General features: G+C 48.0%; 2 protein-coding genes across 10 annotated transcripts; one reads left to right on the top strand and one right to left on the bottom strand.

Moving 5' to 3' along the window:
- Positions 1 to 94: 94 nt before the first annotated feature.
- FOXM1 (forkhead box M1) lies at positions 95 to 10,734 on the bottom strand. 5 transcript variants are annotated; one of them, XM_044997288.1, is made up of 9 exons: positions 10,551 to 10,734; positions 8,327 to 8,926; positions 7,367 to 7,515; positions 6,936 to 7,142; positions 6,126 to 6,254; positions 5,428 to 5,472; positions 4,377 to 4,452; positions 3,645 to 3,826; positions 95 to 1,156 (listed from the first exon to the last, which is right to left on the bottom strand). In XM_044997288.1, the coding sequence occupies exons 2-9, from the start codon at positions 8,880 to 8,882 to the stop codon at positions 95 to 97; spliced, it is 2,406 nt and encodes an 801-aa protein (XP_044853223.1). In that variant the 5' UTR covers positions 8,883 to 8,926; positions 10,551 to 10,734. The 5 variants fall into 5 exon arrangements, with proteins under 5 accessions (XP_044853223.1, XP_044853221.1, XP_044853222.1 ...); XM_044997286.1 differs by having other exon boundaries at positions 4,377 to 4,455; positions 10,551 to 10,732; XM_044997287.1 differs by lacking the exon at positions 10,551 to 10,734 and adding an exon at positions 10,366 to 10,409 and having other exon boundaries at positions 4,377 to 4,455.
- Positions 9,862 to 22,634, top strand: RHNO1 (RAD9-HUS1-RAD1 interacting nuclear orphan 1). Of its 5 annotated transcripts, none has more exons than XM_044997413.1 (3): positions 9,862 to 9,901; positions 15,045 to 15,303; positions 21,406 to 22,634. In XM_044997413.1, exons 2-3 carry the CDS (start codon positions 15,136 to 15,138, stop codon positions 22,072 to 22,074), a joined length of 837 nt encoding a protein of 278 aa, XP_044853348.1. In that variant the 5' UTR covers positions 9,862 to 9,901; positions 15,045 to 15,135; the 3' UTR covers positions 22,075 to 22,634. The 5 variants fall into 5 exon arrangements, with proteins under 5 accessions (XP_044853348.1, XP_044853346.1, XP_044853349.1 ...); XM_044997411.1 differs by lacking the exon at positions 9,862 to 9,901 and adding an exon at positions 10,766 to 10,895; XM_044997414.1 differs by lacking the exon at positions 9,862 to 9,901 and adding an exon at positions 11,092 to 11,108.
- The last annotated feature ends 30 nt before the right edge of the window (positions 22,635 to 22,664 follow it).

Genomic DNA, 22,664 nt, shown 5'->3' with positions numbered 1-22,664 from the left:
TCAAAACCACATTATGGGCCCCTGCATATCCCATCTGAGCAAGTCTCAGTAGAGCCCAGTGTCCATTGCAGCTTGGGAATAAGCCAAACACAGCCTATCTCAGTTCAGGAATAAACTGAGACCAGCTCATCTCTGGCCCCAGGATGTCATCCTCTAGGCCAGAAAAGCTGATATCCAGCAGGATTTTGCTCAGGCTGTTGTTCATGGTGTCCAGGACCAGGCCCTCCATGAGAGATTGATTCTCAGGTAGTCCAGAGGCTGGTAATTCCGGGGATGATTGCTTGGTGGATTCAGGATTGGAAGCAGGAGAGCTTGTGAGGGGCCCGGAAACCATGTCATTGGACTCTGTTTGGAGAAGCTGTTGAGGGGAGTCAAACAAGGAGTTTTTAAGGGGAGTGCTGTTGAAGCCCAGCAAGTCCAAGTTCTCCTGGAGGGATGTGAATGGCACCTGAGGGGTTCTCACAGGGCTGAAGTCCAGCTCACTGCTTTCCTTAGCAATGGGTGCAAGTCTCCAGGAGTCAGGGCTCCCCATTGGTGGAGTAGCAGTTGGGACTTTGCTAGGGGTGGAAGAAACTGGCAGCTTGCAGAACATCTCCTTGACTGGTGTTTTAAAGGGGCCACCCTCCTCCTGGGAGCAGCTGAGCTCCAGAGACTGGGTTTCCTGCAGGAAAGGAAGGTCTGACGCTAGCCTGAAGGAGTCAGAGCCACTGCTCTCTGGCAGAACCAGGACTGGCTCTTCTGAGCAAGGCAGCACTAGGTGCTGTTTCCTTCTGGACCTGCCCATCTTCCGCCTCTTTATAATCACTGTGTCAGATACACCCCGGGGCGGGGACTTCAGCACGGTAAAGTGTTTCTCTCGCTTCACACATGGTACTGGGAGCAACAGGCCTGTCTCTTCATCAGACTGCACTGGTTCCTCCTTTATAGACAAGACTGGGGGGAATGAGGGCAGCCATTTGTCAGGATAGGAGTCCTCCTTCTCCTCCTTTATACACAGGGCTGCAGGGAAAGAGGCTAGTGCTTCACCAGGCTGGGAGTTGTTCTCCTTTACAGATTGGCTTGGGGCAAATGGGGGCAGCCTTTCATCACAGTGACTCTTCTCCTTCACAGGCCCTGTGGGCAAGAATGAGGATGGCTCTTCAGTGGACGGCAACACCTACATGGGAAGCAAGAAGTGAGTAAGCAGGGGTCTAGAGAAAGGAAAAAAAATCACAGGGCAGGAAATGCAGCAGGAAGGAGAGGTACAGTAGAGCTTTGGGACCAGGGAGAGGACGGTGGGGGAAAGAAAGGCACATTGAAGGGAGGGATAGCTCAGTGGTTTGAGCATTGGCCTGCTAAAGCCAGGGTTGTGAGTTCAATCCTTAAGGGGGCCATTTAGGGAACTGGGGTAAAAATCTGTCTGGGGATTGGTCCTGCTTTGAGCAGGGGGTTGGACTAGATGACCTCCTGAGGTCCCTTCCAACCCTGATATTCTATGATTGCTGAAGTCAGTGCAATAACACGATTAGATATAGAGGAGCCGGCAAAGCGCATGGAAAGGATCTTGGCACAGCACCAACAGATGGTGTCCCTAGAGAGCAGTGTTTCTGGGGAGGCGCTGTGAACCCAAGGAATGTTGTGGTTGGGGGATGCAGGTAGTGAGGAGAGCTGGGCACTTCTGAAAGAGGCAAAAACCACACTTTTCAAAATGTTAAGGGAGACCAGAATGGGTCAAGAGAGCAACGCAGTTCTATTAGGAACTGAATAAAGGCTTGAAAAAAAGAGAGAATCCACATTGCTCCTGTCTCTGGTTCATTGTGGCTGGACACTGGAGGAGTCTCCTAGACTTCAAGGTCAGAAGGGACCATTATGATCATCTAGTCTGACCTGCACAATGCAGGCCACAGAATCCCACCCATCCACTTCGATAACTCAGACATAGGCTAGGGGTTTGTTATAGAAGTCCCCAAATTGCGGTTTGAAGACCTCAAGCTGCAGAGAATCCTCCAGAAAGTGACCCGTGCCGCAGGGGAAGGCGAAAAACCTCCAGGGCCTCTGCCAATCTGCCCTGGAGGAATATTCCTTCCCGACCCCAAATATGGCGATCAGTTAAACCCTGAGCATGTGGGCAAGACTCACCAGCCAGCACCCAGGAAAGAATTCTCTGTAGTAACTCAGATCCCAACCCATCTAACATCCCATCACAGACCACTGGGCATACTTACCTGCTGATAATCAAAGATCAATTGCCAAATTAATTGCCAAAATTAGGCTATCCCATCATACCATCCCCTCCATAAATTTATCAAGCTTAGTCTTAAAGCCAGATATGTCTTTTGCCCCCACTACTCCCCTTGGAAGTCTGTTCCAGAACTTCAGAACTTAGAAACCTTTGTCTAATTTCAAGTCTAAACTTCCTAGTGTCCAGTTTATATCCACTTGTTCTTGTGTCCACATTGTTACTAAGCTTAAATAATTCCTCTCCCTCCCTAATATTAATCCCTCTGATATATTTATAAAGAGCAATCATATCCCCCCTCAACCTTCTTTTGGTTAGGCTAAACAAGCCAAGCTCTTTCAGTCTCCTTTCATAAGACAGGTTTTCCATTCCTCGGATCATCCTAGTAGCCCGTCTCTGAACCTGTTCCAGTTTGAATTCATCCTTCTTAAACATGGGAGACCAGAACTGCACACAGTATTCCAGATGAGGTCTCACCAGTGCCTTGTATAACGGTACTAACACCTCCTTATCTTTGCTGGAAATACCTTGCCTGATGCATCCTAAAACCGCATTAGCTTTTTTTACGGCCATATCACATTGGCAGCTCATAGTCATCCTGTGATCAACCAATACTCCGAGGTCCTTCTCCTCCTCTGTTACTTCCAACTGATGCGTCCCCAATTTATAACTAAAATTCTTGTTATTAATCCCTAAATGCATGACCTTGCACTTTTCACTATTAAATTTCATTCTATTACTATTACTCCAGTTTACAAAGACATCCAGATCTTTCTGTATGATATCCCGGTCCTTCTCTGTGTTAGCAATACCTCCCAGCTTTGTGTCATCCGCAAACTTTATTAGCACATTCCCGCTTTTTGTGCCAAGGTCAGTAATAAAAAGGTTAAATAAAATTGGTCCCAAAACTGATCCCTGAGGAACTCCACTAGTGACCTCCTTCCAGCCTGACAGTTCACCTTTCAGTATGACCCGTTGTAGTCTCCCCTTTAACCAGTTCCTTATCCACCTTTCAATTTTCATATTTATCCCCATCTTTTCCAATTTAACTAATAATTCCCCATGTGGAACCGTGTCAAATGCCTTACTGAAATCAAGGTAAATTAGATCCACTGCATTTCCTTTGTCTAAAAAAACTGTTACTTTCTCAAAGAAGGAGATCAGGTTGGTTTGGCCTGGTTCACACTGTGAGAGGAGAATCCTTGTGTGAACTAAAAAGCCGCCTACCCATGACAAGACAACTAGAGGAGAACAGTCACCTTAGGAATGGGGGATGGAAAGCAGGTGCAGCCAAGCGCCAGCCAGCTCCAGTCCCACCACTGCGAGCATGGGCGTTTGACAGCAGTAGGAAGAGTGGGCAAGAAAACCCCATAGACAGCAGGGGAGACTGGCACCACAGAAGCCCAAGGCTAGCAGAAACACTAACCTTTGGAGCAATGCGTACACGCTTGCTGCTCCGGAGAGCCTCTGAGCCACTGAGGGAGGCTCCCTGGGCCATGGGCTGAGGCACCTTCAGGGAGGACTGCAGGATGAGAGGTTGGCTCACAGGAAACTGGATTGGAACCAGGTAGGAGCTGACGCGAGGAAGCAAAGGCTTCATCTTTCGGCCTGGAAGGGAAGAGAATGGATCAGCTAGTGTCCTCCCCAGGGAGCCTCTTCACCTCCCCCAACCACACACCAGGCACTAGTCAGTTAAGAGCTGGGGGCTTGAACCATCCTCAGTCCCAGAAAATAACCTGCTAATTCCAGGGAGGGGCTCACCCCCCTCCCTGCCTTTTCTGTATAGTTATGGGAATGCAAGTCCTGAGCTGAAACCCAGCAGAACCCAGGAGCTCCGGTGAACAAGCCCCCCCAACTCAAGGTGTCTTGGGTTGAGATACTGCTCCCCATAGAGCTCAGCTCCTACTCCCTTTCAGCCCCGGCCCCTGTAGCAGGTCTCCCCCTCCCTGAGACGTCTTCTCTCAGATGTAGCAGCCCTACCCTCAGCTCCAAACCTGTCAGACAGGAGTGGCCGTGGCAAGCCTGCATGCAGGCAATGCTGGACAGCAATTTCCATTTCTTTTCCTACAGGCTGGGAATGGCAGTTCGGGATCAAGCTCCCATCACCCTGGTTAGGGGATTGGCTGTCTCTCTGTCCAAGACAGATGCGCACACTCACGTGCATTCTGCGGCTCAGTTTTGTTGCTGCTGTTCCCCCCTGTGTTCTTCTGGAGTTCTGGAATGTGTCGTTTTTGCTGCTATGGTCATTGTGGGATAAGAAAGAGGGGAAAAGAGAGTTAAAGAGAAGAACCTCTCTCTGTTCGACTGCTTCACTTAGGAACGTGGATCCAGAGGCCTGTGCTGAGCTAGTGCCGAGAGAGCAATCGTTACCACCCGTAGACTGTGTGCCACCTGCCACTGTATGCCCATGCCATCCCTCTGCCAGCTGCCACCCTAAAGCCTTGTAGAGGGTGACCTAGCATGAAGGAGCTTCTCCAGCTGTGGTCTCTGGTGCAGGAGAAATGACCTGATTTTTGGTGTCCTCTCTGCCTGAGGAAAGGTGAACAGTACAGCTTTATAGTATGTAGTGTCTTTCATACAAACCATAGCCCAAAATGCTCAAGTGGAACAGCAGAGCGAAAGAGGAATTGAAGATCTAAGCAGGTGGAAAGAGGGATGGGGTTGGAAAGGAAATGGAGACAAGTCTGGCTAGCTGCTTGCACATCTGTTATCACTACACTGCTGGAGGTGAAGGAGGCAGCACCAATTTCCATCATGCCAAAAGTCATGGCGCTTCCAGGGAGAAGAAAATAGTGCAGAGATTTTGCCCTTCCTGAAGCCACAGCCCAGAAAGGAGAGGAGCTGCTGCCAGGGAGGGTGGTACCTGAAGCTTCTGGCTGGGTTTGTTCTCTGGAGACACATTTCAGGCCAATATTCAGCTGCCGGCACCTCACTGCGCCTATAGATACGTGCATGCAGCTGTTATATGCTTCTGCAAATATCCATCCAGCATTATCAGGTCTTCACCAGCTAGTGCATTTTCTGCAGCAGTTAGAAACTTGGCCCTCCATTATATCAGGCATGCCTCCTTCCCCAAGAAAGGTGTGCAAAAAGCTATTGGACTGGCAGCTGCGGTGACTCATTCCCCCTCCCCAAGCATCCTGTCCTTTCCTGCAATGACTGGCAAAAGGAAAAGCAGCCCAACCCCCAAGCCAGAGGGAAAGTCTTACTGATTCAGAGTACTCAGGCGATGTTGGTGACCCCGCATCCAGCGGCTGGTGGCAGCAAGGCATCAGGAGGGAGAAAAATAAGAGGAAGTTACCAACCAAAGGGGGAAAAAATATGGGCCATTAACCCTTGCAAAAAGTTCCAAAGTCAGAACAACCAGCTATTGAACATGCCCACCCACCAGGGAGAAAACACAGGAAGCATTCACCCTGCCTGCTCTGAAAATCATTGCAGCAAGAGAAGGTCTCCATTCCTTTCACAAAGAGACCCCTTCCACAGCCCCCAGGTGACACAGGGCAATTCTGCCTGCATGGCTGGTCAAACACAGCTATGTAGTTCATTAAAGGCCCAACCCAACTCTCATTTAAGTCAATGGGATTCTTTCCATTAGCTACCGTGCAAGTTTGCGTCAAGCCTTTGGAAAGCAGCTGGTTGAAAGCTTATTCTACCTCCTTCACTATTCACTTTGCTACACTGCGTCTGGAGAGCCTTGTTGCCTCAAAGGTGCTCCAGCCCATCCAGGCTACCTCCCACTTCAAAACAGGGAACCCGCCATTAATAGTGACTTTGTTCTCTAGAAGTTGGACTGAGGCCACATGCCAAGAGGGCTTCACCTTCCTGTTGAAATCAGATGCAGTCAGATGTCCTGGCATTCAGGAATTGGGAAGGCTACCTGTTTTCCTTCCCAAGAGCCACTCACCTTGAACACTTGGTCCAGCGTCAGATAGCGATTGGCATCAGGGTGGATGGTCCAGAAGGAGATTTTACCATTAGCAGACGTCTCCCGGACAAACATATCGTGAAGGGATAGATTGTGTCGAATGGAGTTCTGGGTGGAGAAGAAAAACCTTAATGTTTTTGGCAACCAAGCATAGGTAGGAGCCTAAGACTCTACAACCCAGGCAGGGGAACACTGCCCTGGCAGACCGCGGCCCTTCATGCTCACCTGGTAACCACTTATATCCCCATCACTAAAGCCCCTTAGTGCTCTCACCAAAGATATTCCAGCTTCCAGCCCAGTAATCAGCCAGCCCTCTCTCCTGCCTGAGAGGAGTTGAGAGAGGATGCTAGGGTGTTTGAGATGGAAAAGGGAACATAAGGAATTGAAGAGGGCCCTTAGTTTCAAACTATTTTCCATCCTGTTTCATGGGTTGCTTGTTCCTTTGGATGCAAAAAAAAAAAATAAAAGAGAAAGAAGCAATTCTCCAAGCAAGCATCCCCCTAGCGTGAGGGCTGGTCTACACTAACGCTGTAAATCAACCTAAGTTATGCTATGTAACTATGTTCCATTTACAGCGGTGTCTACTGCCGATTTACCTTCCTGCCTCTCAGGAAGCTGAAGTACAGATCTCAACGGGAGAGCACTCTGCCATCAACTTAGCTTGTCTTCACCAAACCCACTAAACTGACACCACTGTGTGTGATTTAGCCAGAAGTATAGACAAGCCCTAAAACTCTGTTGCCCACACCTAGGGGTGGAGTCAGGTGCGTCCCCAGCAGCACATTTTACCTTCCAGCCTGGCTTGGCCACATATCTGAAATAAGGAAAATGGTCCTCAATCCAGGTATAGATATCCTTCAGGGTCATGCGCTTCTTCTCCGTGCTGTTGATGGCAAACTGGATCATGGCCATATAGGAGTAGGGGGGCCGTTCTGATATCGAGTCCTGCCACAAGGAGGAGGAGGTAGCAGTGGCAGGAATGGAGTCTTCTTCAGTCTGGAAGAAAAAAGGAGGAAACAGTGTGAAAGTTGCAGGGGCCCAGGAAAGTTACAAGGAAGTTCCTCTTAGCCTGAGGACTCTGCTGAACAGATCAACTTGGCAGAGGCTCAGGTTACCCAGATTTTGTCATGTCTGCTCCCTTTGTATGTTCTCACTCACATGTCCTGTCTTCAATTTCCAGAGGTTTACTGTATTATGTACCCCACCATCTCCCTCTTTACCTTGATCCTCTCCTGCACAGGTGTCTGGTTCTCCTTCTCCATCTCTTGTTTCACAGTACAGGAGCCCAGCCCATCAGAGCTCATCTTCCCTAGCCATTGGATGTTAGTCAGACTGTTATCCAACCCGCTGCTTGTTGCCTCTCCACTGCCTGCAGGGAAACAAACCGAGAGTCCTGCTCACTCACCTGCTGCCATCCCAGATACCTAAAGAGAGGCCCCAGCTAGGTCTACCAAAATGGGCCCAAGTTCCTCATCTCGAGCTAGAGGCCCCAGATGGAGCTCTGAGGCTAAAGCATCTTGTGGATCTAGCCAGAGCTCCTGATTTAGCTGTAGATCAGCCCAATTGCTGGAAAGACTCCATACCTAAATTGGATCTGAACCTTCATCTGCCCTGGCCCAAAGTGAGTGCTGACAGCAGTGCTTGAAAAGTGTCTTCGAACATTTACTAGCCAACTAGGGGGGAGGGATAGCTCTGTGGTTTGAGCATTGGCCTGCTAAACCCAGGGTTATGAGCTCAATCCTTGAGGGGGGGCCATCTGGGGATTGGTCCTGCTTTGAGCAGGGGGTTAGACTAGATGACCTCCTGAGGTCCCTTCTAACCCTAATATTCTATGAATGAACTCAACATCTTTGTTCCAGGCAGCAAAATCCTTTACTCCTGCAGTTCTGACCCCCCTCACCTCCCATTCTGTCAGTATACCAAAGTGTTGAGCTGTAACACACCCTGCAAACTCTATGGGAAACACCGTGCCCTAAGATCACTGATTTTGACTTGGATTCAGTATTTGAACCCCTGTCACCATATGTAGAAGGCTAATAAACTAACCAGCTGGGCTGCTTGAAATTTCACATTTTTCACCACTATACTCTCCCATATTGAGCAAGGCACAGACCTCTCACACCCACCCACCCACCCCTCATTGCACTTAAGAGGCCAATAGAAGGGAACAGCCTACGTACTGTTTCCTTCCTGTTCTTGTCCTCCCATGGAATTGACTTGTGGAGGCCACAGTACTGCCCTTTCCACAGTTTTATCAGGGTTTTGTCCGAGGTTCTTCTCTCCGCCCTGACAATCTGCTGCTCTGGCCCCCTTTGTTGCTGTGCTCGTCTCATCCTTTGATTGGAGCGTCTGCTGAGTTGCTGCTGAGCCTGTAGGGCGAGAGCTGCCCCCACTGCTGATAAGAATGAACTTGTTGGGCCCATTGCTGCCACATTCTCTCCCCTTGGCTGTCAGAGCCTCAATGATACTCTGGATGTCAGCATCGGGAGGGATGATCACCACCTGGGTGTTGGGCATGGTAGGGTGATTAATTATCTTTATTCCTGCTGGGAATTTCTGGGAGCCACACTCCACTCTGTCCCTGGGTTTGTCCCCTCTGCTATGCTCCTGCTTGGGGACTCCTTTACTCTCCCCATCTGGTTCATCTCTTGCTGGAGAGTTGGATGCACTGCCATCTGGGAGGGACAGTTTTCGTCTCTTGAGAATCAGGGGCCTGCGAGGGCTGGTCCTCATCATTGATCTGTACAGTCGCTCTCCATTGAAAACTGCAAAAACAGACCCTGCAAAACATAAGACCGAGCATGAAAGAGGAGCTGTGGGCCTGGAACATATAGGAAAGGAATCAATTGTCTCTCGTGCAAGGTATCTAGTCAGCTGGTGTATGAGGGGCTTTCCACTCCATACAGTGGTAGTCCCCAGGGTAGAAGAGTCCTCACCACCTGTCTTGTGACTAGGGGACAGTCCCTATGCCCACAGGGAAGAATTGCATACTACATCCACTGCAGGGAAAGGAAGAACAGATGAGAACAGACTGTTGGAAAAACAGGCAGCACCTCCTTCCCTTATTTATCAACACACATCTTGTGAAAACCCCACACAAATGACCAGCACCAAGTAAATAATTTGCAATGATAACTGAGGATCTCAAACCACACCCATGAGGTTAGAGTTATCATACCTCTTTTATAGATGGTCAACTGCTTGAAACACCATAAATTAGGAGGGTTTTAACCTATGGAAGCTTGAAATAGATGTATTAGAAGCCAGGAACTTCCCTCCTTAGCACTGTGCAGAACTAAATTTATCATCCTCAAATGGCAGAATAAACTTCCTAATCTGGACTTTATGGATGTTAAATGACTTGAAAAATTAGAACTGGGGGGATAAATGGCAAGACCAGAAATAGTGATTTGGAGAAAAGATAATTGGTTGCCCTTACATGAACAGATATGGGAGTTGTGGCAAGTGGAGCTTTGCTCTTGCACAGGAAATCTTCTGTGTAACTACTTGCATTATGAATATTATGTATGGTAGATTAAGCATTAACCAAAATGGAGAGAATTTCACATCAGTGGAGCCAATCCAGCCTGTTAGTGTCACAAAATTCTCAGAGAGGTTCATTTGTGTTGTCATAAAAGGGCAAAACCAAAACTGTCAGAAAAATAAACTATTTCCCTTCCTACATGATAGAGGCAAGTGACACATCCAATCCCGGACTCTTTCTAGCAGAGATGCTCAGAGAGGCTCGCCAACAGGTATTCTCAGCTTTCTACAGAGGTTATGTCCTGCCTGTCACACAGAGGGTTATGGCAACCCCTAGGGATCGGGGGCAAAATCAGTACTTGGTCCTGCTAGTGAAGGCAGGGGGCTGGACTCGATGACCTTTCAAGGTCCCTTCCAGTTCTAGGAGATAGGGTAGCTCCATTAATTTAACCCCCCGCCCCCCCGCGGTGTCACACACAGAGAGTGCCAGGGGGCTCGGGTCAGAACCGCCCCCGGGGCAGAGAGCGCTAGAGGGCGATGACAACCCCTCAGGCTGCCCAGAGAGCAATGCGGGCGGAAGCAGCGCCACAGGACCCCGCTGGCAAAGGCCTGGCGGCGTCCTGGCGGTGCGCGGCGCGGGAGGGGACACGGCACGGCCCTGCCCACAATGGGAATTCTCCCCCCCCCCCCCCCGCCAGCCCACCCCGCTCCCCGCTCCCCCGGTGCCCGCGTCCACCTGTCTCAGGTTCCTCGGGAGCCGCCAGCCCGGGTTTTACACCCTCCTCGCCGTGTCCCCGCGATGACCCCACCGCAAACCCCGCCGATCCCCTTTGCCTTCAGTGGCCCCTATAAATCCCCTTCCCCCCCCACCACTCCCCACAGCCCGCCCCCCGGCCGGGCCCCTCCCAGCCCCGCTCTCACCCCGGTGTCGGTGGGGGCAGGGGGGGTCGCGCGCCCCGCTGCCTCCCCGCAGGGACCCGGCGCCGCCGGGCTCCGCTGCTGCTCGGGGCTCGGAGGCAGTTCGGGTCGGTTCGTTTCCCGGTTTGAATTTGGCGCCCGGTGGCCCGTTGGCGTCACGTGCGGGGACGGGGCCAATGGCGATCGGGCCGGGGGGCAGCGCGTTCCATCCGGGAGCGGAACTGGCCAATGAGCGGCCGCGCCCGGCGGTGCCGACACGCCGGTGAGCCCGGCAGGAGCCGGGGCTGGACGGGACGCGAGGCCGGTTCTCCCGCCCCCATCTCCGCGCGGAGCAGCGGCCGCCCTGAGGTGCCGGGCGGGGGGGCGCTTGTCTCGGGGCGGAGCCCTGCCCACGTGCCCGCCTCTGAGCGGGGGCTCCAGCTCTACCCCCTCCCCGGGCGGGGTCGTGCCTCGCCCCTACCCGGTGCCCGCGCCGCCCTCCCAGCCCGCAGCCAGGCCGAGGAGCCGGCCGGCTAGCGGGGGCTGAGTGACCTCCGTGTGCTCCCGAGCCCCGGCTGGGCGGTGAGTGAGCAGAGCCCCCCGGTTGCTGGCTGGGCTGGGGGGCGAGGGAGAGCACTGGCTTGTGTGTGTGTGTGTGTGTGTGTGTGTGTAGAGCCGGGGTCCCTACGCTTCGCAGGGTTGTGCCCCCCCCATACCCCTGTCTGCCCCTTCCCCCGAGCCGGCGGGGGTGCGGGCAGGGGTAAGGCGGTCGCAGCTGGGGGTGGCGGAGCAGAGCCATGGCTAGGGCCGCGGCCGGGAGCGGGGCTGGGTGGCGATCCCTCCTCGCCAGTTTGTGCGTGTTTGTGTATATATGTGTCCAGCTAGCTACCGTGAGAGGGGGTGTGTGTGTAAAGTAGCTGGCTAGATAAGTATATACACACACCCCAGCAAGGGACATAAAAGGCAATAAGAAGAGGATCTTTAAATACAGTAAGAGAAAGACAAAGGAAAGTAGGTTTTTTACTTAGGAGGGAAGGAGAGCTAATAACTGAACATTAAGAAAGTTGATGTGTTTATTGCCTAGTTTGCTTCAGTCTTCACCAAATAGGTTAATGGTGATCAGATGCCCATTATAATTAATATTAACGACAAGGGGGAAGTAATGCAAGCCAAAATAGGAAAAGAACAGGTTAAAGAATATTTAGATAAGCTAGATGTATTCAGGTTGGCAGGTTGTATTTGTTTTATGGTATTTGGTTCAGCTAATATCTTAATCTCTGAATGGTTAGTAATAATCTTTGAGAATTCCTGGAGGCCAGGGAAGGTCCCAGAGGACTGGAGAAGGGCAAAAAAAGGACTTATAAACCAATCAATCTAACTTAAATACCTGGAAAGATACTAGAACAAACTTATTAAGCAACCAATTCGTAAGCATGTGGCGGATAATAGGGTTATAAGGACTAGCCAGCATGGATTTGTCAAGAACAAATCATGCCAAACCAACTTCACTTTTTTCTTTGATAGGGCTACTGGCCCAGTGGATAGGGAGGAAGCTGTAGACGTTATGTATCTTCATTTTAGTTCCACATGGCATTCTGATTAGCAAACTAGTGAAATGTGGTCTAGATGAGATTATTATAAAATGGAGTGCATAAATGAGTACAGTCTTGCAACCAAAGAATAGTTATTCATGGTTTGCTGTCAAGATGGGAAGGTGTGTCCCATGGGTCAGAACCGAGTCCACTGCTATTGAATATTTTCATTAATGACTTGGATAATGGAATGGAGAGTAGGCTTATAAAACTGGCAGATGACCCCACGCTGGGAGGGGGTTGCAAGCACTCTGGAGGACAGGATTAGAATTTAAAACAACCTTGACTAATTGCAGAATTGGTCTGAATTCTCCAAGATGAAATACAAGTAAGACAAGTGTAAAGTACTTCGCTTAGAAAGGAAAACTCAAATGCACCACTACAACATGGGAAATAACTGGCTAGGTGGTATTACTGCTGAAAAGGAACTGAAGGTTACAGTGAATCACAAATTGAATATGAGTCAACAATACGATGCAGCTGTGGAAAAAGGCTAATATTCTGGAATGTATCAACAAGAGTGTCATATGCAAGTCATGGGAGGTAACTGTCCTGCTTTGCTCAGCGCTGGTGAGGCCTCAGCTTGAATACTGTGTCCAGTTCTAGGCACCACACTTTAGAAAAGATGTGAACAAATTGGAGAGAGTCCAGAAGAGAGCAACAATAATGATAAAAGGTTTAGAAAACCTGACCTATGAGGAAAGATTTAAAGGGGGGGGGGGGCGGACATGTTTAGTTTTTGGGGAAAAAAAAGCCTTGAGGGGGGACCTGATAAGTCTTCAGATATGTTAATGGCTGCTGTAAAGAGGATGGTGGTTGATTGTTATCCATGTCCACTGAAGGTAAAACAAGAAATTAGCTTAATTTGCAGCAAGGAAGATTTAGGTTAAATACTAGTAAAAACTTTAACTATTAAGGGTAATTAAGCTGTGGAACAGGTTTTCCAGGGAGGTTGTGGAATCCCCATCATAGGAGGATCTTAGACTAAGACCTGTCAAGGATGGTCTAGGGCAGTGGTCACCAACTGGTTGATCACAATTGGCTGCTCAATTCTAGAGGACCTCCAAGTCGATTGTGATCTCCGGTGACACAGTGGGGCTGCTGCTAAGACAGGCTCCCTGCCCTGGCCCCACACCACTCCTGGAAGCAGCCAGTGCGGCCATGGAGGTGGGGGGGCAGGGGTTTCCCTCTGTGCACTGCTCCTGCCTGCAAGCACAGCCCCCGCAGCTTCCATTGGCCAAGAATGGGGAGCTGTGGCCAATGGGATCTGTGGGGGCGGAGTTTGCAGAGAGGGGCAGCTCATGGAGCCATGTGCTGCTGGCCCCCCCTCCCCAGGGGCAGCCGGGCACGTTGGCTCCTTCTGGGAGCGGAGTGGGGCTGGGTTAGGCAGGGAGCCTGCCACAGCGGCAGCCATGCTACACTGCTAACCGGGAGCCGCCGGAGGTAAGTGCTGCCCAGCAGGAGGCCACACCCCAACCCCCTGTCCTGACCTCCCTCCCAGAGCAAACACCCTGAACCCCCTCCTGCACCCAACACTCTGCCCCAGCCCTGACCCCCCTCCTGGAGCCAGCATCCTGTACCCCCACCTGCATCCCAACCCCCTGCCGCAGGCTCAGCCTAGAGCCCCCTCTCACACTGCAAACCCCTCCCAAATCCCTACCCTGGCCCAGTGAAAGCGAGTGAGGGTAGGGGAGAGCGAGTGATGGGGGAGTATGGAGTAAGTGGGGTGGGGCCTCGGGGAAGGGGCAGAGTAAATACTGGGTTGCCCTTAAATTCAAAATGTCACCTTGGGTGTAAAAAGATTGGAGACCACTGGTCTATGGTTTACTTGGCCCTGCTTCATCGTCAGGGGTTGCAGTTGATGACTTCTTGAGGTCCCTTCTAGCCCTACATTTCTTTGATTCTGTAACTCTATGATATAGGTGGCTACATGTATCACATTCATATATTTTTAAAGAAATGTATAACGGTTCTTTAAAAATAGCTGACTGTGAACCATCATATGAGGAATATAGCCAGTTTATTTAAACACTGGTTCTTATTACAGTTGCCTTCATCCTCCCTCCTATTGATTTTGAAAAGCTTACTTGTGTCTTGACTTAAACTAGATTGTAAACTCTTTAGGGGGCAAGGACTGTCTTCCTATGAGCTTGTACAGTATCCAGCACATGGAGCCCCAGTTCTGTCTAAGGCTTTCAGAAACAACTCGCATTACAAATTATAATTAAAATATGGATGTGTTTGGTGTTCCAATGAAAAATGTTGGGTTGAAAAGTCCCCTTGCCACTGTGGGGGAGGCTGCTTTCCCTGACAACAGTAGGGGCCTAAGACATGTTTCAAGTACATTTAAACTTTAATTTAAAGAAGCCTTTTACTACTTATGGTTGCAAAGTAAATGAACTAAACGTGAACAAAGTGTAAACATAACCAAATATAGTGTCATCTTCTGGAGTCTGTTGATACAGCTTCAGTGCCTCTACTGTTGCTCAGACCTTTGCAAGCGGTAAATTAACAAGATTCTGTTCAGTTTAATTCACTATACAGATCTCCTTGCAGCAGTGAATTCGGCAGAAATTGTGTCAGTTCCATGTTGCTGCTGGTTAGTGAAGCTCTTCCCAGCAGCAAGGTGGCGCTGGATATATTCGCAGTGCAGAGGATGCCCCAATAAAACAAGTCCATGAGAGAGGTGTGCACTACGGACTATATCTCATATAGCAGCCAGAAAGTTCTGATGATTGTGTCCTCAATGGGGGTACGGATTTGTGTGTGTATATATCATAAAACATATATATTTTCAGTTTTTATTAGAATTTTTTTCTGAGAATTTTGAGACTGATCAGAAATGTGTTCCCTTTAAAATAAATAAATAAAATAAAAAATTGCCAGATTTGTATGATGGCTTCACATCCCCATTTGCTTTCTGCAGATTTGGGTGCAGTTTGTCATCTCCTTCCTCTTCCCCTAACTGGCTCCACCAGGCATCATGAGGTTTCTTAGTGACTTTCTCACACCTTTTGATGCCTCCAAAGAAGAAATGCATCCGCCAGGCCCGCAAGGCACAACTGCAGTTCCTTGAAACTCCAAGAGAGGGGCCTACACATCACTATGGATCTCCACTGCCTTTGGCTGAGAACCCAAGACATGTTTCTACCAAACCTCTAGACCAGAATGCCTCCATCTCATGGGTAGGTGCAGGTTTCCTTCCCTTAGTTTCTTACAGCAATTGTTCTCAGCCTTCTTCCACATATCTTAAAGAACTGTTTGGACTGGATCTTGGGCATGTATAGCGCACACACCCTTATGAATTTCTTTTGTTCTCTAGGTGGTTATGGGGTTTGGGTTGCTTCAAATTGCAGTCTTGCAGTCACAAGCAGCCCAAGCTGTATTGCAGATTGGAGTGCTCACATCTGAATGGGATATGGTGGCTGCCAGCTGGTAAAACAGAGTTCCCTGTCTTGTGAACTAGCATGGTGGCATGAAAAGGTTGGAATCTATATGAGAGGGAGATTCTTTTTGGTTTTTACGGTAACTGAAAACCTTGGAAATGGAAAGCAGAATACTTACTTTTTAGTTTTATTCTGTATTTGATTTGATACTTTGAAATACAGCAACTATTTCAAATTGCTGGTGTAGCTCTCAACCCTCCAGCAACTAAATGTGACACCTTCCTGCTCAACTATGATAAAAAAAAATAGTCTGCATCTTAACTGTGGTTTTCTTATTTAATAGGCATTTTTTAATAATCTCAATTTTGATAGCTTGCATTTCTGTAGTCCGATTTACACAAATAAACAGAGGATCTCCGGTCTCTGTGGGATGGAGTTAAATGTTGGGTTAAAATGGATGTTATACTTTGTAATGTATATGGTTGAAAGGCAAAGTACTTGATGCAAGGTGATGAGTCCTACTTCCAGAGATGCAGTGTGGTAAGGAGCAGGGAGTTGCTTCTTGCATTAGCCAGCCATTTGGTAAGAAATGCAGTCTGCTCCCAAGACCAGTGTATTACTTGGAAACAAACTAGTACATGCCTGAGGTCAGTGTGAGTCTATTTGAAGATCAAGCCTGGTGGGAAAGTTGGGAGAGGATGTGTGTGTTTTCAAAGGCTTTAGCAGTAATACATAAACTACAAACCAAGAGTCAACAACAAGAGAGACAGCTGATTTTAAAAAATTATCTTATAAAGTTGAGAGACCAATAATGCCCTCTCCAACATGATAAAGGAGCACTACCAAGATAATTGTATTTACTAAACCTTTTTAAAAATCATGTTCACTTTTCACTGCTCATACATTTTGTTGATGTCTTGCATTTCAATCTTGATTGGACAACATAGCTCAGCTTTACTGTTATGCTTCATTTAGGTCAATGCTCTTTTTCTGGGTTGTCAACACCACAATTAACTCTTTTTAAAAAAAAAACAGGATGATAACAAAACTTAATTATTTCTGGTTTTCTGATAAATGTTATGATGATATTACTTGGTTTCAATCAAAAGAAAATGTTGGGCCTGAAGTATCTATTGGGTTTCCGGGAAACGGGGCGGGCAGAAGCCCACCCCATGCTAACGGATCCCCCTCTCAGCCTAAGGGGAGGATCTACAGGACCTCAGAAACCCACTAATTGCGGGGGACAATTAATAAAAGAACAGGGACAGGAGTGCGGTCAAAGGGTCATAAGAAGGGAGCCTGACGGGGACACGGAGCAGAGAGCCCCGGACAGCGCCCACTGCTCCTCGAAGGCGTCAAGGGAGCCAGTGGACGCCGCCCAGAGGAACTCCGCCCGGAGATGTGAACGGACTAAGGATCGGAAACAAGCTGGCAAATAGATTCTCCCTACTAGCAATTCAAGGCAGGGTGATAAAGCAGGCTTCAGGCAGATACTGTGGTGAATAGCATAGTGCAAATATCTAGATAGCATGTTTTTGAAGACGTAATCTATGTACTTTAACCCTGCCCTCCTTTCCATTTTTGTGTGTGTTTAATCCTCTGCTTTTCCCCACACAGCTCTTCCAACAGACCCAAAAATTGTTGAGGAGGAATTAGGTTTCTGGTCACTCAGTCCTAGGATACTTTTATCATGACATACAAGGGTTTTTTTTAAGCAAACGTGCAATTGTTCTGTGGGAGCTGCCTGTCTTTGCAGAAGCCATCACCTCAGGCACCTCTGCTAAATAATAACACTTAAATCTCAAAGCTTTTTAACAAAGCAACCCCAAGGGGCAAGATTTCAAACTCGAAACACTCCACCAGCCTCAGAGACCTAGAGTTATCTTTGTTAGATTTTAAATGTCTTTTCGTTGAGTTTTTTAAAGCAGAGGATTTTAAACATGCTTCAGGCAGTCAGCTGTATGGGTTCTAAAACAGTGAGTAAAATGGTTGCTGAGAGGAGGCAGAATCCGTGTGTACCTGGAACAATGGAAAATTTCCAAATTTACAATGGACTTATTTGGCTATGTCTGAGGAGTATTCAGTTAATAAGTAGTGTCACAGTTACTGAGCTAACTGCACCCCTGGCCTCTCTTGGTCTCTTTTGAGTGCATCGCTGCTCAGGTTTCAGACCTCAAGCCATCACCTCTCTTGGGATGGAATCACACAATTTTCCCACTCTTAGACTGGGCCCTGAACATAAGAATGGCCATACTGGGTCAGACCAGAGATCCATCCAGCCCAGTATCCTGTCTGCCGACAGTGGCCAATGCCAGGTGCCCCAGAGGGAGTGAACATAACAGGTAATGATCAAGTGATCTCGCTCCTGCCATCCATGTCCACCCTCTGACACCATTCCTTACCCATCCTGGCTAATAGCCATTAATGGACTTAACCTCCATGAATTTATCTAGTTCTCTTTTAAACCCTGTTATAGTCCTAGCCTTCACAACCTCCTCAGACAAGGAGTTCCACAGGTTGACAGTACGTTGTGTGAAGAACTTCCTTTCATTTGTTTTAAACCTGCTGCCCATTAATTTAATTTGGTGGCCCCTAGTTCTTATATTATGGGAACAAATAATGACTTTTCCTTATTCACTTTCTCCACACCATTCATTTTGATTTTTTATACCTCTATCATATCCCCCCTTAGTCTCCTTTTTCCAAGCTGAAAAGTCCTAGCCTCTTTAATTTCTCCTCATATGGGACCCATTCCAAACCCCTAATCATTTTAATTGCTCTTGAACCTTTTCTAATGCCAATATATCTTTTTTGAGATGAGAAGACCACATATGTACGCAGTATTCACGATGTGGGTGTACCATGGATTTATATAATGGCAATAAGATATTCTCCGTCTTATTCTCTATCCCTTTTTAATGATTCCTAACATCCTGTTTGCTTTTTTTTGACCGCTGCCGCACACTGCGTGGACATCTTCAGAGAACTATCCATGATGACTCCAAGATCTTTTTCCTGATGAGTTGTTGCTAAATTGGCCCTCATCATATTGTATGTATAGTTGGGGTTATTTTTTCCAATGTGCATTACTTTACATTTATCCACATTAAATTTCATTTGCCATTTTGTTGCCCAATCACTTAGTTTTGTGAGATCTTTTTGAAGTTCTTCACAGTCTGCTTTGGTCTGTGACAATTCCTCAGATTTGTCACCTACAAAGGACGGCTCAGGTTTGGGAATCTCCCTAACATCCTCAGCCGTGAAGACTGAACCAAAGAATTCATTTGGTTTCTCCACAATGACTTTATCGTCTTTTTTATCTCGATTGTCCAGGGACCCCACTGGTTGTTTAGCAGGCTTCCTGCTTCTGATGTACTTAAAAAACATTTTATTACCTTTTGAGTTTTTGGCTAGCCGTTCTTCAAACTCCTTTTTGGCTTTTCTTATTACATTTTTACATTTAATTTGGCAGTGTTTATGCTCCTTTCTATTTACCTCACTAGGATTTGACTTCCACTTTTTAAAAGATGCCTTTTTATCTCTCACTGCTTCTTTTACATGGTTGTTAAGCCACGGTGGCTCTTTTTTAGTTCTTTTACTGTGTTTTTTAATTTGGTGCATACATTTAAGTTGGGCCTCTATTATGGTGTCTTTGAAAAGTGTTCATGGAGCTTGCACAGATTTCACTCTAGGCATTGTACCTTTTAATTTCTGTTTAACTAACCTCCTCATTTTTGCATAGTTCCCCTTTCTGAAATTAAATGCCACAGTGTTGGGCTGCTGAAGTGTTCTTCCCACCACAGGAATGTTAAATGTTGTTATATTATGGTCACTATTTCCAAGTGGTCCTGTTACAGTTACCTCTTGGACCAGCTCCTGCGCTCCACTCAGGACTAAACCGAGAAACCCTTGTGGGTTCCTGTACCAGCTGCTGCAAGGATCAGTCATTTAAAGTATCGAGAAATGTTGTCTCTGCATTTCGTCCTGAGGTGGCATGTACCCAGTCAATATGGGGATAATTGAAATCCCCCACTATTATTAAGTTCTCTATTTTGATAGCCTCTCTAATCTCCCTTAGCATTTCATAGTCACTATCACTGTCCTGGTCAGGTGATCGATAATAGATCCCTACTGTTATATTCTTATTAGAGCATGGAATTATTATCTATAGAGAGTAGCCATCCCCTGTGTATCAACCGTGATTTCCTCACCAGGTCTGATTAATGTTCAGTACTTGCAGTTTCCTCCCTATTGGACCAATGTCAGTGGTATCCAGTTACCAAACAGCCTTTTAAAAATACACCTCTACCCCGATATAACACGAATTCGGATACAACATGGTAAAGCAGCGCTCCGGGGGGGTGGGGCTGCGCACTCAGGCAGATCAAAGCAAGTTCGATATAATGCAGTTTCACCTATAATGCGGTAAGATTTTTTTGCTCCCGAGGACAGCGTTATATAGGGGTAGAGGTGTATTTACTTTGAACAAAAGCATTTCAGAGAAAATAGATCTTAAAATAATAAACAGACTGTATGGACATCCAGATGTCTTTCACATGGGAATCTTGGTAGATTTAACTTCCTAAACACTCCTCAGCAGAGTCTTTCTTTGTCAGCTTGTCTCCTTGGACAACCTTCTGGCAACGGACAATCCCCTCCCCCTCAGAGGGCTTTTAACTGTTTGGTATCCTTGTGATCTCCAGGCTCCCAGCCGGACAAAACAAGGCTTGCAGCTTCGCTGGAGACAGAATAGGATCCTCAAAGTCAATAGCTTTCCCTGTTTCAAATGTATGCCAGGATGTTCTTATTTGGGGAACCACTGTGTTGGCTTCCTGTGCAGTCCCCACTGAATTAAAACAGTATAGGTATATAATGTAAAGTCTCTCAATAACTAGGTTACCTATCAGTATTCTTTGAATACACAGCAACTCCACAACAATCACAACTAGTACCCAGGTTTCTGGGTTCCCCTCGGTGCTAGGAGAAAGAGATATATTAGGAAATGGAAAGTTTCTATCAGAACCCAGTAATGAAAGGGAGTGGATAGGAAAGATTGTGGGAATCATTTTTGAGAATAAATACATCTCTATCATAATTATTTAAAAAACAGTGGAACAGGGATCTGCCATGTTTCCTGTTTGACTTAGGAAATGTTCAGGATTTGAATGCATGACAGAGACTGGAAACTTACAAAGTTGTTTACCTTTTATAATATCTTTAGAGTTCAGTAGCTTGCTGTGCACTAACATCCCATGTGGACATTGCTACAGTGCAGTGAAAGTCCTGCAGTGCCACAAATATAATAAGTAGATAAAGTGATCCTATCAGTAAGATTTTTTTGTGTGTGTGACACTGACAGTCTTGCAACCTCAGTCTGGGATCCAAGAATCTAGATAGTTCTTTACTACTTATGCATCATCATCTGTCTTAAAGGTCCTGCAAATCAAATTCTGCCCTTAGAGAAACCAGTACAGCCTCAGTGGAACTCATTGAAATTTTGTTGATGCACAGGAACAGAATCCAGCTCACTGTTAGATAAGAGATTGACCTAGCAGTTGATTTAGTTTATCACTGAAATAAGCAAACAAGACTTTGAATATATCTAGGGAAGGAGGTGCATTTATATATAGTCACTTTTCAGAGTAGAACTGTATTTTAAGGCATATGTGAGCTTCCAGTTTTTCTCACTCATTTGAACAGTGAATGTGATTTCCTTTGCCACAGACTGGACTTCCTGCCAAGGAAGCAATAAAATGGCAGCTCTCAAACCAAGAAAGACATGTAGCAGGGGGTGGGGAGTAGGGTAGATAGTGGTTCCTGTGTGAAGGAAGTAGGGAGTATGATGAGTCACCCTCTCTGAAGGAAAACATTTTTTCATCATCATCTGTTTTGGCCCCTCAGGTGTCTCCACAGTTTGAAAGCACTGTGTCAACAGGCTTCAAGAGATGTCAGAGGCAGCGCCATGTTGCCCACAGCTTCCAGAGCCGGGATGATAGTCGTGGTTTCCTCCATGTGGGAGGAGTGTGTCGGAAACAAACAGTCTGCAAATTTCCTCCTTTAATGTTTGAGGCTCCACAGGCACACCCCTATGCTTCAGCAACAGAGTACTCAGACTCTTGTGGTAACCCAGGTAACTGTGCAAAGACATGCCATATCCAGCCAAAGAGGGGTGCTGCAGCAAAGCCCAGTACCTCAGTGGGCAAGCCTAAGAGCTGTAGAAAAGGGGCCTCTTGGTTTCCTAACCAGGATGCTGAGCCAGATGTCTTCAGTCCACCAGATCTACGGACTCCAGAGCTGCCCTCTATGAGAAGCTATGGATGCAGTGGTACTTTGCCACAGATGAACACCCTCTCTCCGAATCCACATAGTGTTTTTGATCTCTGTGCTGATACCACTGAGAGCCTTGAACCAACATCTGTACTGGTCAAGGATACCCCAGAGCATGAGTACGGAGTGAAGGTAACATGGAGAAAACGGTCTCACCTGATGAGATACCTGAGGGAGAAGGGGATGCTGAGCCCAAGTGACATCCTAGTGAAGACTGTAAGTGCTGATCCCAGTCAGTGCTGATCCCTTTGTAAAAGGACACGCTGCCTTTGACTTGAGGGGCACAGTAACTGAAATCCCTCTTTGCTGGCTCCAAAAGCAATGGCCATTGCTAAGCCTAGTTGGGAGATCAGTGACAGGCTAAAGAGAAGAACCAGGACTTATAGTGTAAGCTAAGACTGCTTGGTGCTGCAGAGAGATGCTCCTCTCTCTCCCCCCCACCCCCCCCCCGAGTGCTGTCTAGCCTGGCGGAAAATCAGTCTGCACTGGATGGTGATGGGCGGGGGCGGGGCTGAGAGGTTCTATACCGACCCCGGGACGTGGCCCTCCCACGTGGCCCGCTCTCCCCCGCGCCTGGGCCCCGCTCTCTTTGTAGGGCGGGGATGCGCTTTCCGCACCCTGCTCCAGCCCGGGTGCGCGAGCGGCCCACGCTGGCGTCTCCGTGTCCGGCCCTGTTAGCCCCTCCCCGCCTCGTCGGAGCCTCCGCGGCACAGCCGCCCCCGGCACGAGCCAAGGGGGTGGGCCCACAGCCACCTTGCAACAGGCACGCGCGGGTTCTGCCCCACCCCTTCCAGGCACCAGCCAATGAGCGCTCCGCGTGTTGCGCCTTCGGC

Source organism: Mauremys mutica, chromosome 1 (assembly GCF_020497125.1).
Source record: "Mauremys mutica isolate MM-2020 ecotype Southern chromosome 1, ASM2049712v1, whole genome shotgun sequence".
NCBI classification, from domain to species: domain Eukaryota; kingdom Metazoa; phylum Chordata; order Testudines; family Geoemydidae; genus Mauremys; species Mauremys mutica.
Note: the sequence above shows the minus strand (reverse complement) of the source record. Positions and strands in the feature narration are given on the sequence as shown.

Coding starts and splice junctions, on each gene's coding strand:
- FOXM1 (XM_044997286.1), bottom strand. CDS start 8,882: ATGATGAGGACCAGCCCTCGCAGGCCCCTGATTCTCAAGAGACGAAAA. Junction 3,827..4,376: donor AACTGAGCCGCAGAATGCAC/GTGAGTGTGCGC, acceptor CTTCCCTTCCAG/GCCGAAAGATGAAGCCTTTG. Junction 1,157..3,644: donor GTGTACGCATTGCTCCAAAG/GTTAGTGTTTCT, acceptor CTTCCCATGTAG/GTGTTGCCGTCCACTGAAGA.
- RHNO1 (XM_044997413.1), top strand. CDS start 15,136: ATGCCTCCAAAGAAGAAATGCATCCGCCAGGCCCGCAAGGCACAACTG. Junction 15,304..21,405: donor AGAATGCCTCCATCTCATGG/GTAGGTGCAGGT, acceptor TTGGCCCCTCAG/GTGTCTCCACAGTTTGAAAG.